At 35.2% G+C, this 17,928-nt stretch overlaps 2 protein-coding genes across 3 annotated transcripts; both read right to left on the reverse strand.

The window, feature by feature from the left end:
• Positions 1-51: 51 nt before the first annotated feature.
• LOC149729978 (sodium-dependent serotonin transporter-like) lies at positions 52-10,528 on the reverse strand. 2 transcript variants are annotated; one of them, XM_089886596.1, is made up of 15 exons: positions 10,095-10,528; positions 9,684-9,763; positions 9,253-9,418; positions 6,678-6,812; positions 6,230-6,317; positions 5,601-5,738; positions 5,145-5,283; positions 4,190-4,348; positions 3,877-3,956; positions 3,554-3,681; positions 3,082-3,194; positions 2,571-2,802; positions 1,637-1,737; positions 826-993; positions 52-523 (listed from the first exon to the last, which is right to left on the reverse strand). In XM_089886596.1, exons 1-15 carry the CDS (start codon positions 10,402-10,404, stop codon positions 440-442), a joined length of 2,121 nt encoding a protein of 706 aa, XP_089742722.1. In that variant the 5' UTR covers positions 10,405-10,528; the 3' UTR covers positions 52-439. The 2 variants fall into 2 exon arrangements, with proteins under 2 accessions (XP_089742722.1, XP_089742723.1); XM_089886597.1 differs by lacking the exons at positions 9,253-9,418; positions 9,684-9,763; positions 10,095-10,528 and adding an exon at positions 7,065-7,417.
• Positions 10,529-13,370: 2,842 nt separating this feature from the next.
• On the reverse strand, positions 13,371-17,112 carry LOC149729979 (uncharacterized). The gene is made up of 8 exons (XM_089886611.1): positions 16,955-17,112; positions 16,601-16,707; positions 15,959-16,047; positions 15,614-15,729; positions 15,324-15,377; positions 14,817-14,964; positions 14,329-14,495; positions 13,371-14,010 (listed from the first exon to the last, which is right to left on the reverse strand). Exons 1-8 carry the CDS (start codon positions 17,025-17,027, stop codon positions 13,817-13,819), a joined length of 948 nt encoding a protein of 315 aa, XP_089742737.1. The 5' UTR covers positions 17,028-17,112; the 3' UTR covers positions 13,371-13,816.
• Between the last annotated feature and the right edge of the window lie 816 nt (positions 17,113-17,928).

A 17,928-nucleotide genomic window follows, 5' to 3' on the forward strand; every position in this document is an offset into this window, starting at 1 on the left:
ATATTTTACTAGGAAGTTCAGTTTGTGTACCTCTTAAAATTAAATCTAATATTCAAATTGAGTTTTTATTCTCGTATAATATGGCATGAAATATTTTACACAGCTTCATTAACCAGCAAGCTTCAAAAAGAGAATCTTTCAAAAATCAGTCGTTAGTAAAAATGACGAACTTTAAACAAAGACAAATATAAAGAGCACCAGTCGTATATACATGAACACAAAGTTTCTGTACAGATTGCTTCATATTTTAAGAACTTTAAAAACTTCCAAAGAAAAACAATTGAATTTATAGCTTGTGTAAAATTGGCGTTGTAACAGCTTTGGCAGCAATATTGAATTAAAAGTTGACAATTTCTTGGCTTGTGTAAGAATCTAGGCTTTTGAGGTTTTGTAATTAATACGCCTCATGTAGTGATCTACAACATGTATTGTGACATCACTAGGCTGGAACTGATGTCATAGCAAGAGATTCTCGAGGCTGGGCTTGACCTCCAACTTCTGGTCTTAGTAATGAGAAGCAGCGCTAAAAAAGTATTAGTTACTGCACTTGTCACAAGAGAAGAACAAAGGGATGCTTTATGGTTGTGTAAATAGTAGTACACTGAAAAAATTAATCACAGACAGAGTTAAATGGGGTAACTTGTAAGCAGGCATAAAGAGTATAAAACAAAACATTAAAAAAACACACATGTTACATTGACTGTCATTGCCCCACTATGCAAGGGTTAATATGTGACATTAATTCATTCATTCATTGTATACTAACGCCTGTCGTTGCTCTGCCACGCAAGAATAATGTTATATTCATTCTATACTACATCACACCTGCTGTGGAGAACCTGGCTCAAAAATGAATTTGTAGAGAGCATACACTGGAACTATAGTGATGGAAGAAAGAGTGATTGCCCAGCCTATCCATGTTGACCAATTAGGAAAGATGTAATCCCCATATTGGAGATTTGATGTGAAAATAAAACTCATCACGATCATGAACTGTAAAGATTGTGGTAAACCCATAAAAAATTTCCTACATAACTTAGTAATAGTTAATATGTATTATAGATCAACAAACTTTAAACTTATGCTATATTTTACATAAAAAGTATATGGATAAATAAGGTGTGATATGCAACTGTAACAACTAGACCAGTGTAAAAGCCCTACCAAAGTAAAATTACATCATAAGTCATCTATTCCAAAGTACAAAGACCTCTTTGTTGTTACTAGCACGTAGATAATTAGTTAACGTCAGTTTAAATCTTCTTGTCAAAGTTAAAACAACAAAGCATTTACGGGATATATTTGGAGAGGGTTATACAAATATCTTGGGAGCAGCTACAATTCTACACTTCATTACCAATGCCAATCACATAAAAGAATCCGACAAACAAATTTAACTAGATTTAGAAGATAAATAGGTTATGCCATTTATTGAACAGTTTATTAAATCTTTATTTTAGTAAAAACTTCTCACAATATTTTTAAATATTTTTTTTTTATAAAAATTTACAATATTTAAAAAATCTGGTATAAGACCAAAGGGGTTTCTGTTTTATTTTAACACTGCTATTTACACCCAAAAATTATCCATGCAAAACTGCCATAAATCCAGATAATAGCATAATGGTTGTCCTACCGAAACAAACAAGGGGCTTATCACAGTCCAGCAAACTCGCCAGAAAATACCAGGTCCAAATCCAAGCATTGCTTTGATGTCTTCACACAATCTATTTATACCTGAGGAAAAGTTCAATAAGAAACAATCTTAGCTTACGATACAGTAAAAAAAAGGAGTAGTGCCTACTGTCCGATGCACTGTTCACAAAGTTAAAGCCTTTCCCAGAGAATACAGGTTTGATACTGCTGCCATTTATTCATTACATTACTGTTTACACTTTTATTACATTTATTTACTACAAAAGTTTAAATTAGTTATGATAGAGAAACTATTTATATAAAATCTAGAAGTCCTTTACAAAGGGAAAACATTAATGTGTTGCTTCAGTTTTGAGTAAAGAGAAATAAAACAGAGTTAAGTAATTAAGAAAAAATAAGGGACTGCACAATATTAAGTAATGGATTGTGTTACACGAAAAACCATTTTAAAAATCATGAATATGGAATTTCTGTGTAGGTATATAAGTCCTTTTCTTGGTAAGCTACACTTGAGTGCATTCTACAAATAGACATAAGTAGCTAAACTTTGCGTAAGATCACCTTGCAAATCAAACATTGGGTTCATGTTTTGGGTTACAGGGTAATCTGCTTAGCATAGTGGGTTGCGCCGTTTGCCAAAACATGGAGAACTAGGAAGACTACATACTACTGCTGTACAACAATATATACATACGCAGTGGAAGGCATATTTTTCACAGTGTTAGCCATATTTTCAACAACTTTTAACTAAAACATGGAAAAGTTAAATATATCTTCTAACATAAAGAAATTATTTAGAAATATTATGGGTTCAGCCACGATTTTTTCGCTATTATATTCAAATATATAAATAAAAAGTTAAAGTACATATAATAATTTATGAAAATTTATAAATAAAACTACCCAATACTCACCATAAAACCAGGTGACAGATATTGATTCCAATAATACAACAGTCATAATAGCAGGACCTGTAGCATAGACCTCTAGCAATGTCATCAGGTAGACTCCCCCTTGAGTAGTAGTAGCTAAGGCAAGTAAAAAACTGACAGAAAGAAGCCCAAGAACAAATTTCTCCCGATGTTTTCCAATCGTTTCTGGATACTCGTCAGAAAACCCAGTAATGACCGCTTCTAACCCACCAAACTGAAGATTTTGGTAAAAATAAAAATAAAATTAAAAGTTTAATGTATTTTACATTTAAAAAAATACATAAAATGATAATTTCTTGTTGGTTTTATAAAAAAACAAAAAAAAAAATAATGGTCAAAAGTAAAAAATAATAATTTTTTTAATTTCGATTTTGTGGTAATGGGTAAATCTACAACACCGAGGAAAAACTACAATATGGCTCTCACAACCTATAGAAGTATATCCAGGTAGGAAAAATTGTAAAAAATTGAAGTTATTTATGTGATGACTCACCGAGCTATCAAGTCCAAGTGTTATGATCATCAGGAAGAAGATTATGGAGAAGAAAACCGATCCGCTAAAAGTTGTGAGTGCTTGTCCGTATACAACGAATAATAAACCAACTCCTGTGGGTGAATATGTGAAAGTTACTTTATATTTCAATTGAATTTATGAAACTTATTTATCTTGGCAGGCCAGGGCAACGACAGTCATTGGAACATAGGTGTTCTGTTTCATACACCTCGTGCCCACATACGCCTATGTAGTGTGTAAAAGAAATACCATACATTAAAAAGAATAAATACATGGGAAATATACCCATTCTGCCAAACTGTAGTAGAGGCTGTAAAAAATCCTAATTCGCATGAAATGCACAACTATTGTGTAAATTTAACAACAAAAGACCAACACTGAAATTTCTACACAAATTTGGCAGATTATCCAAATATATTTTTTTGAAAATTCAGAAAGACTTTCTTCTAACCTGGTGTGGTAACTTCTTCTATGTCAGTTTTATTCAATAAATGAGCCATGTAGCCAAGTACTGAGAATACAACGAACCCAGCCATGAAACTTGTAAGGCAGTTTACAACACTTGTGATGAAGGCATCTCTGTGGAGGGGAATATTATGTAAGTGTTAGGTATGGGGGACCAAATATTGTTTAAACGAATAAATGAATGTAACTTGGTTACCTTTGCATAATGGGGCAAGGACCATCAACATAACACAGGTGTTCTGTTTCATACACTTTATGTCAGCTTTTAAGTTATCAAATATGTAATTTTGTGAGTCATTATTTTTGTACCTGTAACAGTTGTTGTCAAATCTGTTGTAACTTGATAATGCGATGAGTGTGCCAAACCCAGGACCCAGTGAGAAGAAGACCTGAATTAAACATTATGTTAAGAAACTTAAATGTATCACTCAACCTAATTTATAGAATACTATGGGTCTCTTTTTTAGAACCACAATTTTGTAATTATAAAATTATTATCAAAAACATTATTTTTGGTAATAATTATTTCCATATCTATATTATATCAGTTTTATGCACAATTAAAAGTGAGAATATAAGAATTAGGATTACCACCATCAAAAATAGGTCATAATACACCCACCTGAGTTGCTGCTTCCAGCCATACAGTTGGTTTAGCAAGTAGATGCCACTGTGGACTGAGATAATAACTGATGCCAATGGAAGCTCCTGGAAGCATCGCTCCTCTGATGAGGAGGATGAATAGAACGATGTACGGGAATGTAGCTGTCACCCAAACTACCTGTAATTGTGTGGGTGAATGAATGAAATTTATTTATCCTTGTGTGGCAGGGAAACGAAAATTGTTATAAGCATTACCATGTATTTAACTATAAGGATAGTTTTTTATAACTGAATGGTTGACAATTCAGACACCCCATTTGTCACCACTGGGTTGGAGCAATTGCTGGTAAGTGTCTTACCCAAGAACATATTTGCCCACAATTGTAGCAGAGATAAGCCTTGGACCCAAAACAGATGTGTTAGGGACATACGCGCTAACCAACTGCGTCACAGTGCAGTTAGTCAATAAAGGGGGTGGTGTGTGTAAATAAGGTGTCTGAAAGAATGAATTTTTGATAAGAGGCAGGCATGCTAACCACTGTGCCATGGTGACAGACAGAGTAGGTGTAAAGAATAATTTCTCCCAACTTCATTTACCAAGTATTGGGAGGATTTCATGGCTAGGTGGTGGGAGGTTAATGGGGAGGAATGTGTTAGGAAAATTTGCATTTTTGTTCTGGGACGTTTTTTGTATAAAATGGAATAGCTACAAAAGAGTCTTGGGTAATCTGCCATAACTTGTCTAAATCCCATGCCCCCAAATCAGTTACACTCTAAGACAGACCAAAAACTTGACTTAATCGGACGGTCTACCCTAAAATATTGTGATCTAAATATTACAAACATTGGAACAAAACGTGTTTTACAGGATTGTGTACCTAACTAATATTGCCTTCCCTGCAGTTAATACAGATTGCCACTAATGACTACAATTATAACAGAGTTTAGAAAAGGGACTATGTTTAGGCACAAACCTTTCCAGAAGACCTCACTCCTTTCCAAAGGCAGAAATATAGAATGAAATAAACCACGAACAAACACAGCACAATCTGCCACCTTGGTGGACCAAGATCTCCCAACCCAGTTGATTTGTAAACCTCAAGTACATGCCGACTGCGGGAGAGTTACAATTATTAAGCTATGTTGTGTAATACAGTGTTAAGTAAAGTTTACTTGTTTTAAAATAAAAAAAACAACAAACCAGTTAATTGTATGGAAGTAATATTAGGGGTCTCACATGACATTCAAACCTTTGGAACGTGGTGACGTTCTATATTTTATAAAACACTCAAGTGATAAATCTTAATTAACAGAATAAAGAAATTATCAGGTTTCAATAAAAAATCTAAAAATAAAATAGCATAACTGGTAACAGGCCAACAACTATAAATAAGCAGATCTCTGCATATTTTAAAGCGATTTAAAATTACTCGAAGAATTGTTGCGCTGGTGACTGAGTGTCGTTAGTCCACGTCTGGTTGTGAGCAGCTGCGTTTATTTTATCCAAACATCGACTGTCAGTCCATGAATGGTTGCAGGTTGCCCATGGTAACTCATATGCAAATGAACTGAAAAAAAGGTTTTTAGAAATGAGACATATGATTATGTAATGGAACAAATTTTCAGGTTATGGCCCAATAAAACTTTGAAAAGTTTTTTATAAAAGAAACTCATATATAAAGTTATGTAATGGAAATGTGCTTTGAGTACTTTTAAAAGTCTATAAATTTACCCATTCAGTAGTTCTACAGTAAGAAAACTACGATTTTGCTAAAAGTACTAGTAAAATACATGATACAATGCTACTCGTCTAGACAAGGTTTTTATAAAACGCATTAATAAACAGAAGAAATGATGTGGTTACTCAACGACATCATGATAAAAGGCAATGCAAACAGTCAATACAAACAATATAACACTTAGTATGACTAATGTTGAACATGCGTTGGGTGAAAATGATATCATACATACAGGCTGTAATATTTGTATTAAAACTCGGTTGAAATATGTAGCCTTTATGGTTCCCCTTGCCCCCAAAAACATACCATATCAGACTTACCTGTATAAGTAATACACAGCCCATCCTATGACTGTGTTGTAGTAACTAGACACATAGAGTGCCATCAAGCAAATCGCGTACCCCACACCTAGAAGTAAAACAACTTTCTTAGCGATACAAACACAAATAAACTATTTCTAAAGAACTCATCCTAAAATATTGGGTCCCAGTTGCAAAAGGAATAATGTCGATTGTGTTTTTATGCTTTTAGTGACATTAAACTTTATCACTAAGGCCAAGATGGTAGGAAATTTTCTTGGAAATTTACCAAGATGTATTAGATGTAATAATCATAACAAAAGCAAATTTTAAAACATGCTTGTATTTTGAATAAAGTATATGCCTAAAGTTGAAAGTCTGAATTTACTCTTGAATTTTAACATTCAGCGATGTATGTGAGTGGTTAAAATATATAATGCATTTACTGTGTTATAAAACTATGAATTACCTTTGAAAATCGGGCAAATCTTCCCCCATATTGAAATGCACCCCGTTCGGTGATACTGACCCAGTATCAGCTCGAGATAGAATAGGGGAATCCCCCCGAAGACAATCATCAGGAAGTAAGGAATCAAAAACGCACCTGCGCAAATAGAAAACGTTTTTACGGCGTGTTGCGATGAATAAAGATGGATTTTTGGTGAATATACAAACTAAAACAACAGTTTTATGTCGAAATTTTTTATAATTGACTTTTATATTGATATCGGTCTTGTTTACGGTCGTAAAATTGCCCCACAGTCAATATTTTTCGCACGGGTTAATCGACTAAGCAAATAAAAACTAAGCAAACAATGTTTGTCGTATCATTGAAACGCAAACAAATCAAATCCACCTCCGCCATTCCGGAGACAAATGTATGGGAACCTCCATACGTTTCCCAGATCAACTGCGAACCCAATAACTGATAGAAGAAACTCGAATTTGTGAGCCCATCGTTCCCTCTTTGGGGGCTCGTCTGACGAAAATTCGCTGCTGGCTACGGAAAAGTTGCGCCTGGACAGCAAACTTTTGCTCTCCGATATCGCGTTACCGTTGTGGTCAGGTACCGTTGGTTTTTTGCTGTTAGTTTTGCTTGATTTCTTGTACGGTACGTCCTTTTCCGAATTACCCATGTTTATAACACGGTCACCAGTTATCCTATGAATAAATGTCACGTACTGCAACCTGCGTTAACAGTATTTAATAAAATCTATCCAACAAACGAGAAAAGCTAACTCCCTTCACTTTCTAAGAACCTAATCCACTGACGTCAGAAGTATAACTTAACAACCCTGTGACGTCTCTATCGTGTTCTCCAACTTGTAAAACTAAATCTCGAAAAAGTAAATTTCGCCTTTTTTTTAAAACTATTCCGTAAAATAGTTTTTTACATCATATAGCAGGGTGGGGTTAGATGGCCCATAGTTCCATTTAGTATAGTAAACAAAAAAATGTTTACAGAATTAAACACCCGTATTTTTAAAAAAAGCTTTAATTGTTAAAAAATGACCAGGAAACATGGTGTTAACAGTATCCCATCTTACCCCACAGTATTAAATGACCTTTTGGTAATCTATAGCATATGCTGCCTGTTCTGTCTATGTGGTCTATAGGTCTTTTCAAGCAAGACGATCGCTTGCATTCTTTGCTAGTAGTTTAGTTCCGACCAGACGATAATCGAACCCTGCCTGTTGATTATCCGCCGAGGATCGGTTAAAAATAAGACTAGCTGAAATTCCTCGCCTAATTTTCTTTGTGGCTGGACCAGCGGCGCAATAAAATCTTCCTAATAAAGGGTAAACGAGTAACCTGTTTTGTTCGTTTAAAATCACAAAGCACTTACAAACAAGCCGTATTAAAAGGTCATAGCCATAACTTCTCGTTAAAACTTTTAGTAGATGAGTAATGTGAACTCGAATTGACATCAAATGTCATCCGGTCAATTTCACATTAATCTTATCTGATCCGAAATTTAGTTTGCCGGTTTTACAAAAAAGAATCGCAGTATTAAACTTGATGTATATAAGTGACACTTTCGCAAATCCTACTAAATGTAAGGCGTCTATGGTTCATTGAGAAAGCTGAAATCCTCTTTTTCAACGACGAGTTTAGCTTAAAATTACCAGGATTTAGAGCAGTAAATGCCACAAGGTGCACTTAAGATATACGAGAAGATTACGCTGATCTACGAGACATGATCGTGGATGCGGTGTATAGGTTTCTAATCTGAACATGTCTGTTTACCGAAGTTCTTCCTGAGTGTATGTATAACATCACGTATAGTCTGTACTTTCAATATACATTTATGCATAACATTTTTATCATTTTCAAGGTTTTAACTTAAGATCACGTACACCTAACTTATTGTTGCGTAAATTGGCCTTAAAATGTAAGTTTGCTATATACCCAACAACGTAACTTCTTCGGGTATATATATATATTAAACACTCCGCACTATCGTAATTCCGAAACACTTTCATTTGATACTATAAAGCAAAAAGCCTTAGTACATAGCTATAGAACAAACATTCAGTACATTTATGACTAACATCTTTAAAATCCCATGGTTATACGCATGCGCCGAACCTGCGCAGTAGTAAAACCCCTACATACACTTTAAACTTATATTTTTACTTGAACCGCTTGTAAAACAATATCCGATTTCATTGTTGTGCTAGTCGTAACAGCAAGGTTAACCATTAACGAACCAGCAATGGCGCGTAAGCAATTACATCATGCGTGGTATTACGTGAAATAAACAGTAGAAAAAAACTTTGGCGGTAACATATAAGCAACATATTAGCACTCATTTATGTTATAATATACGGGAGTGAGATGGGACATGTTTTTATTCTTTTTTCTATTTGTAAAAATCGAAGAAACATTTAAAGAATTATATAACCGCATTCTAACGACTTCAAGAGTGTTTTCAACAAATAACAAAACTGTTTAACAATTAACAACGCCTCAATGTAGTATTAGGTATACGAGCTACCGGTATCCCATCTTACTCCAAAGTACTATACTGCAATTGAATTTACCTCCGCCATTTCGAAAGCAAATGTACGGGAACCTCCACACGTTTCCTAAATCCACAGCGAACCCGATCACGGAAAGCAGAAACTCCAACTTTCTTCCCCACTGTTCACGTTCCAAGGATTTGCTACCTTGTTTTGGGATCAGTCGCTTATCTTTGTTTTCGGACGACTGTGGTAAAAACATGTCTTGAAAAATAAAGTTAATTAAGAAAATACACTATAAGAGTAAATACAAAATACGTTATAAAGCCATACAAAACTCTAAAAATTTGGGATGTCTTCCATTTACGCGACCTTCCATATACAAATAGCAGCAGGCGGTTAATTGATACATTGAATAACATATTGTACAGCGTCAATATAGGGTGGGTTTGTTGAAAATTAGTATATGATGTTTCAAAAATCACTGTGTTTTTTTAAGATAGTGTTTTTACCGATACAAGGCCGTATGTGGAAGATGAGGTGGGAAGACTGTCGTTCGTCATCGTGCTCTCTTTGCGGTATTTTGGGGAGCCTAGAATCAAAAACGTTGTGTATATAAATAACCAATCAAGGAAATTAGTATTTGTCGGAGTAGATAAAAACATTAATTTTAATTTTTACTTCGGACACAAAATATAACAAGGATCAGAATAATTAAAACAGCGAAGAGATGGAATATAAACGACATGGCTTGATTTACTCGAGGAGATAAATGCGTTTTTTGTTGTGTAGAATAAAATGTCCTAATAATGTAAAGTCTATGTAGGATAGTATATAACCGTCTACGATATTATTTAAATAAAAATTAAAGGATGCTGGTTCTGTATATATTTAAAAGCAAATAATTTATACGGCTTTCTCACCATAACCGTTTGTGCTCTGGTTGCTCTGCTTTCTGTCTTTTGCCTTTTCCGTTGATGTTGTCGAATACCCAGATACTCTCCGTTTCGGTGCTTCCCCACCATTCAGTAGTGTATTGGAATCACCGTTGTGAACTGTAAATCGATGCACGACCGGGAAACTGTTCGATCTCTGCGGGGTTTGGAGGCTCCCAGGCGCGCTTAAAAGACTCGCTTTCCTTGGTGTATGCGGATCGGGCGAGCAATCAAACGTGTCCCAATTTTCTTGACCAATCTTTTCCACAGGCGGGTCAGCTCCGCCAAAATCGTTCATATTGGTGATTTTTTCAATAAGAACTCTAAATCGACTTTAAATGGGTTTCAACCTAAATCGATAAAAATTTCATTCTAAAATTGTGTCGGATTCCAGCTGCTCTGAAACAACACCTTTAGTATAAAACCTTGTACAAATACGACAATTTTGAGATGTATGGTACAGATTAAAGGTTCGTATCGATAGCCTAATATCACCAGGTATTGGAAATCTATATGTTATCACAGAAGAAACGAATCGTTTATTCTCCTTTATTCTAAAATTTTATGCTAATACATCTTATTATGGCCATTAGCCCAAACTGAACTGAATGGCTTCGAAATATTGTATTTAGAGGCTCTTTGATGCAGTAACGCCCAGGTATTCAACATGTGTTACGGACATTCCTGTAATCCCTTCTCTTCAAACACGAAAAACACAAATGTTTCGAACCTGCTTTTGACGTTTTTTTATCAGTGCTTTCGACACGTATTGATTTTCAAATTGTTTTTTTTCAACACCCGCTTAAAATAGTCATCGAGATAAATCAATAGAAAATATGGAGGGTAGCTATGAAATATACGCTTTGCTGGTAAGTATACCATCATTTATTGTGGTTTTAAACATTAAACCGATTATTGCGCCTTTTTCAAGGTGTTAATTGTGTGATAAACGAAGGTCTTCATTAAACGCTAAATAAGAATCGATATAATACGGCTTTGAATAAAAACGTCACTCATAAAAACGACTTTTTTAAAAACGTTTAAAAGCGTCTTTGCTTAAAAACGTTTTAACATAAACCAATGGAAAGACCTGTAATATGCCGCGTGTTGGGGAAATGAGGCAAATCTGGCCTAAATTCCAGGTCCTTCGGAAGGACCTCACTCTTAAAGAATATAATAGAACATGTTGCGTGCGAATTAAATGGCGTTGATCGAATAAATTGACTCGGTGGTCAAATTAGCTTTGAAAGGAGAATGTGGAGTTACCGCCTCGGCCTTGCGTATGGGGCTTCGTGACACACTTTGTGGGACGTACCACGAACGTGAAAGACAGGATACGACAAAAAGTTTCTTTAAATTACCGCGGTCAAAAAACGTGTTTTTGTTTAATTTCATGTCAATTTTAGACACTTAGTTACATTATACTGCTCGGCAACTTTTGCAAATATCTTACGCATTCCATTATTAAATATGGACTTGCTCGTTAACGCCACAACATGTTTACTGTCAAAAGCGATCTGGTAGCGCCGAATGCTCTTTACCTAACATGGGATTATTACGCAACGTGATGACGTCATCCAACGCGCGTTCGACGTCACAGAGGGACCTATGACGTGAGACTACAGATCGGTATCCGATCTTAGGGTCTCTGGCTTCAGTAAACAAATATCGAAACCTCTTCTGACCTGGATTTGTTCCAAAACCTCAAACTGCTAATAACACCACCCCACACACCGCAAGTTGCCTGTCATGCCACGATTGTAAGCAGTTGGCACGTATATATAAGTCTTGCCCTTTTAGCTGCGGCATTCCTCAACACAAGACTGCGGAAAGTGGGCTAAGGTCGATTGACTTTAGTCGCTAACATTCGCCCGCTTTCATTTGAACTTTCCATGCACTAAAAGAAACCCAATAAATCAAGTGATGCGGCTTGACGAATCGAAAACGCAATTTTGGCGACCATTTGACTTCCTTTTACATAAACCCTAGCATATATTGGACTTTTCCAAAGCATAATCTCAATCCTATCTCAATAACACTAATATAAAAATCCACTTTTAATCAGCTTTCTTATTATGCGCGTCAGATTCATTTATTGCCGCATTCACTGGTTTGGTTTTTCGCTTTCGCCTTCTCGTATTTGCACTGTGACGTAACAGACCACAGCGTTCTGTGTGGCAACGTTCGCGACCGAAGGCGTAATTGGATTTCGTGCAGTAGCTAGGCGCTGAAAATATACGCCGTGTTTTGGGCAAAATCTAATTAAGCTTCCAGGGGAGGAAGAAATTTATAAGTTCAATGAAGTGTGTCTTAGCTACTGTTGTGACATAAAAAAGTTATTAATTTTTTGGGGAAATTTCTCTACATTTTATAAAATAATCATTATTGACTTTTTGGTTTGTCTGTTTTCTATTAGCACAGTATATTTACCCGATTTACCACTGGTAACTCTACAATGCATTTCTAAGATTGGGTGTTTAGTTTAACGAAATGTGATAAATTCCAGACAAATGCGCATCATACAAAAATGTACTGCTATTAGTGAAGAAGGGCTTCAGAAGTTTTAGCACTGAATAAATGGGCGTTTATGCCTATATGAATACATGCCTGCTTTTTAAATTATTGCTGCAACCTGTTAAAATAACTATGAGTCATATGTTAAATTAAAAACGAAGTACGAACGAATGCAAAAAAAAAACAATAACAAAAATACTAGTCTGCAAGCCAAGAATGCAATTGCGTTGCTTCAGTGTGCAATTCTTTTTGCATGTTAAAACCGCAGCTGTGCAGCCTTTTGCATGTGTTTAAAACCAACAAGCCACAAAAGAAAATTTCCCAGAAAGTGGTCCGTAGTATCAGAACAATGTGGTTCTCAATCCGAAGTAAATATGTTCGACAAAAGGAGCTTGACACGAACCCCAAAGCATACCTACTTTGCGATGACATATGTGTACACAAAAATATATAGAACATAATTCCCAAACGTGGGTTGGGCAAAAAGGATTTTAAATGGATTGTGATTTTGTATGGGTTTCTAAACTCCAATAAATCCGACAGGCATTCGGGCATTAAACCTTTTACTTTTATTTCAATTTTGCACAGGTTTTTAACAGGGCATGGTACATTATACTAAGACATAAACGAATTGTGCATTTCTTAAACATTTTTGTCACTTGTGTTTTTGCATAATTGTAATCTTTGACTTCTAGGTTTCAGCTCGCAAAAATAAACGCAATGCTCTGTAGCGCCACTATGCGATCAAAATTTTCTTATCGTTTTTTGTATTAACTTGAGAACTCTTCGTGGTAAACTGTTTCGAAAACTTAAATATTCTTTGGAGGTTACATGCACGTTACATGCAAAAGTACTACCAAAGTGGCAGGTAACACAAGTTCAGATATTTTAAACTTTGGTAAGAAAAAAGTAATTCCAAACACTATTTTAGTCTTCTACGAAGTTGGTAGAATAATGTTAAGCATTTCGTAAATCAAAACTTCCGTAAAATTTTGTAAAAATTGATATGTGGTATTGTGGGGGAAGATGGGTCACCCTAAGCGCATAACTCGTATCGTGTTATAAACAATTACAGCAACAGTCTATGAAAGTCGCGAGGATACGTTTATATAATTCTTTGAAAGTTCTTTGTTAGCTACCAAACGGGACAAGAAAATTAAATGAAAAGGTGTTCCATATTCCCCTATCCTACCATATTATCCCATGAATAAACCGATTAAGCGATAGAACGCATAACTGCTTAGGAGTCTGTTTCCGCAACCTGGTCTGTTGGTTTGGCACCTTCTCCTTTGTGCTCTATTGCCCCTGAAATCAGCGGGGCATGTCCGACCACGTGATCGAAATCCTGCCGCGCAAGGGCTCCAGTTTAACCATTGGCCACAGCGGGATTCTGTTTAACAAATGAGGTTGAAATTTGTTTTAAAGCCTGTTTTTATATAATAAAATAATTTCATAATTTTTTTTGGCTGGATTGTTAAACAATTTTTAAATATCTTGATCGTGTTTTAAACAATTAATAGCGGCCTATGGGAGTTATAAGAATGCGGTTTTATAATTATTTGAATATTCTTTGTTTACTATCAAATTGGACAAGAAAATAGAATGAACAGGTATCTCATGTTCCCCCACCCTACTATAATACAAAAAACCTCAACACCAATAAATTCAACTCATAATGTTAAGAATAAATAAATAAAAAACTTTATACCGTCATTCCGCGCAGTTGGGAATATTCTGTTACAGCTTGTCGCCACACTTTTCACGGGAGATGTGTCCAGAGAAATAGCCTCAAAAAGAAACGGCCATGACGGCACAGAATTATCGCCAGCAGTAATCGTCTCTTCGTTGTTGGGCCCACATTCCGCTAACTCTGATCTGTATCGTCAATATGAATCAAATATAATATGCACATAATAAAGACCTCTGACATAGTTTTTAAACCTGATGAACGATTCTCATTAATTCGTATTAATCTTTAGGGCAATAACCGTTTAAGGGTAAAGATAAAAGGCAACTAAAACATTATAGACGTTTATAATATATCCTACACTTGCAAATTATTTATAAAAATTCTTGAAAGCATTTTCTCAAACCCTGTTGTTATTGTCGTACTCTAGATACGACTACTAATCCGTAATACAAGTACTAGTTAGACTATTTAGGTATCGTGTGATTTAAATTAGTGAAACCCCTTACGTGCAAAGAGTGTTATCTGCTACGAACTCGGTCAACGATGCGAAGTCTAACCGTCTTCGATCCGAAGGAAGAACAACGTTGTCTGTTGTGCAAGTATTGTACAAACGGGTGGTTGGAGCGTTTGCGAAGTATGTCGTACACCTTCGTACTAAAAATAAATGGAAATTGTACAGCTGTTCACTGGACGCTTGCTTACAGTAGAATGAATACAATTTACAAAATACGGAGATAAAAACAAGGGGTCATTACTGGTGTCATTACCGCGGCAGAAATTGCCAAAAGCAGCTTCTGAACTACCTAGCAAATTTCGAAATAACTTTTTTTTAAAAGAATTAGAAAACAAAAAATGCCTAAGTAACAGTTTCTACAAACAAGAAACCTACAAGCCATACATTTTTTTTAGGCAGACTTAATTAACATATATTCTATAAGTAACTAAACGAACACCATTTATATGTTGGAAACGTTGTTGTAAAAGAACTATATAGAATTAAAGAATCGACATACCGGTAGGAAATGCTTGTCGCTTCTTTCTTCCAACACTTAATGAAGTTGACCTACCTTTTATATATCAAACAAAGAATCAATACACCAACAGTTAAAACGCGTGTTGGTTGGTTATATGACTAGAAAGACCGAAACTGTTTTGACTCAAACCATGATTTTTCTGTACGTTTACAAAAAGTTGTGCATACAAAAAAATAATTGTTGAAGTTTTATAATATTTACCCCAATGTATGGATCGTACAGTAAAATGTTGAATATATAACTGTCATATAGTATAACTGGTGGATCACCTGTTGCGAATTCAACAATACAGTCAGTGGTTGGGGAACCGAGGAAAGAGTCAGGCGAGATAAAAGCCCCAAGTTGTTGCCTCCAACAGTCGGCGGTGTCGTTGTTGTCGTCTGCTCTGTGTTTTAAAAACCGCATAAAACTTTGCCTTTTATTATTATTTTTTTAGTCGATGTTTGTGTACCGGGCCAACTCTTGCTTAAACCCCAACAGCTCTTGGCGTGCATAGGATTTCCCATGTATATTACATCTGTATTTAAAACTTTTAAAACTTAGTAATATAGTAATAACATTAACAGACCCGCATTGGGTGGTAAATGGCCCAACTTAATATGGCACATTTTTACCTGCAGTGTATTTCGTCCGTATTTTTGTACCAAGCCGAATCAAGCACGCTGAAATCTATAACACTTTCCCAGTCCCATATATCTCCAACCTTAAAAAAAGTAAATATGTGAATGAAAAATAACAAAGCGTGATGGCATTCCGTAGTTGGGGTGACAGCTTTTGCGTATAATATTCAAATATTTTTATCTTGTTTTAAACAGTTAACAACGGTGTATGAAAGTCGTTAGGATACGGTTTTATAATTCTTTGATTTTTTTTCTTTACTATACTGAATGGAACGAAAAAACAGAGTTAAAATGTGTCCCATCTCCTCCCACCCTACTATTTAAATACTAGTTATTTAAAGGTACGCCAATGTTATATGCGTTCGCGTTGTTTTAGAAAGGCATCAGGTATAAGCCGTAGGCGCTGAAACGACTTATATGAAGACATCGATACTTTGTATTTATCTTAACCAATTTAACCATTATTTGATACCAAATTATCATAATTTCGAATTTAAATTACTATTTCATGGATTAGTTTATACTGTCATGCAAAAAGCTATAAAACTGTATCATCTGTCATTAACACAATCTATAATGGAAAATTTCGACCAAACTTTAGTAAAAGTTTAATTTTCCTGCAAAATGTAAACTAACCTTTGACCTTAGGCAACTAACGAAGAAATCTCTCATGCGTGTCGTTGCTTCTACTTGTGACGTCACACTGCCTGTTTGTCTTTTGTTTCTGGAAGGAGCGTGGCAACCTGACAAACAATATAAAACATCACGAAAAACTAAACATTGTTTCTGCGTCGTGTTCGTATTATACGATCTTATTTAAATTTCAAAAGGGTTAAACGGATTTTAACCGGCGTCTGGTAAAATATCTACGAATCGAATCTGGCACAAAAGTTTAAATAAAATTAATTTAAAACGAATTTTTACAGCTATCGTGAAAATGTTATATAATATTGCTTGCAGATTTGTCTAAAACTTACTAATTCCACTTACATTTTGAGAGTTTTAAGACATTGATTACTACCACAGCAGTAAAAACTATATTTCTAACAGAAAATTGCAGCATGTTGTCTTTACAACGTATGGTACAGATAATATAACTATATGCAAAGAAGTTATTCGTATAGCTTATAAAATGCCCTTGAGCAATGGTAACTTTACCAGTAGATACCACCCGCCCAAGTCCGGACAAAATATTTATACACGGCATGTGATACGTTTCGTCTTGACTTAAACCGGCGGGGAAATTGCTACTCTTAGCCACTATTGTCATTCTATTGTAGTTTCTAAAATTTCTATATAATGCAATACACGTTTATATTAGGTTGGGGAAAGATGGGACACCTTTTTATTCAGTTTTCTCGTTCCATTTGGTATAGTAAATAAAGAACATTCATAGAATTATAAACCCGTATTCTCACGACTCACATAGACCGTTATTAAATGTTTAACACATAATCAGGATATTTGGATATTATGTGTTAAAAGTGTCCCATCTCCCCCCTCCCTACTATATAGTACCGTGGGGTAAGATGGATAACATTCGCACACAATATCCCATATTTCCTAATTGTTATAACAATTACCAAACTATAAAATCTTTTATAGACGTAAGAACGCGGGTATATTCTTTGCCCGACAAATGGGACGACAAAACAGAATGTAAACATGGACCATCTTACATCATCGTTTACTATACAGTTTATATACATTGTTCAAACAGTTTATTTTACCACAGGTGGGAATACTGTAGTATGTATTCCGTACATATAGAAATCTTATATACTTTGTTGGTAAATTTCCAACGTTTGAATCAGTGTGAGAAAAGAACGACCTCCGAATCGAGTTTCATTTTTTAAGATCAAATTTCAAATTCCGGGCATGATGACGACATATAGGTGCTTTGGTTCTTTGTAGGTGCGGGGTTGGGAATTAAATCTTTGATTTACTTTTATATACGTAAAAGT

Source organism: Ciona robusta, chromosome 10, assembly GCF_009617815.1.
Source record: "Ciona robusta chromosome 10, ASM961781v2".
In the NCBI taxonomy this organism is placed as follows: domain Eukaryota; kingdom Metazoa; phylum Chordata; class Ascidiacea; order Phlebobranchia; family Cionidae; genus Ciona; species Ciona robusta.

Bases quoted from the DNA above. Each gene is read 5' to 3' on its own strand.
- LOC149729979 (XM_089886611.1), bottom strand. From the start codon at position 17,027: ATGCTGCAATTTTCTGTTAGAAATATAGTTTTTACTGCTGTGGTAGTA. The intron at 14,496-14,816 runs GTAAGGGGTTTC...TTGACGATACAG, and splicing joins GCAGATAACACTCTTTGCAC to ATCAGAGTTAGCGGAATGTG. The intron at 14,011-14,328 runs GTATAAAGTTTT...TTTGTTAAACAG, and splicing joins CCCAACTGCGCGGAATGACG to AATCCCGCTGTGGCCAATGG.
- LOC149729978 (XM_089886596.1), bottom strand. From the start codon at position 10,404: ATGAACGATTTTGGCGGAGCTGACCCGCCTGTGGAAAAGATTGGTCAA. The intron at 5,739-6,229 runs GTAAGTCTGATA...CCTTTTTTTCAG, and splicing joins GCTGTGTATTACTTATACAG to TTCATTTGCATATGAGTTAC. The intron at 3,682-3,876 runs GTACAAAAATAA...TCCCCTCCACAG, and splicing joins TTTGACAACAACTGTTACAG to AGATGCCTTCATCACAAGTG.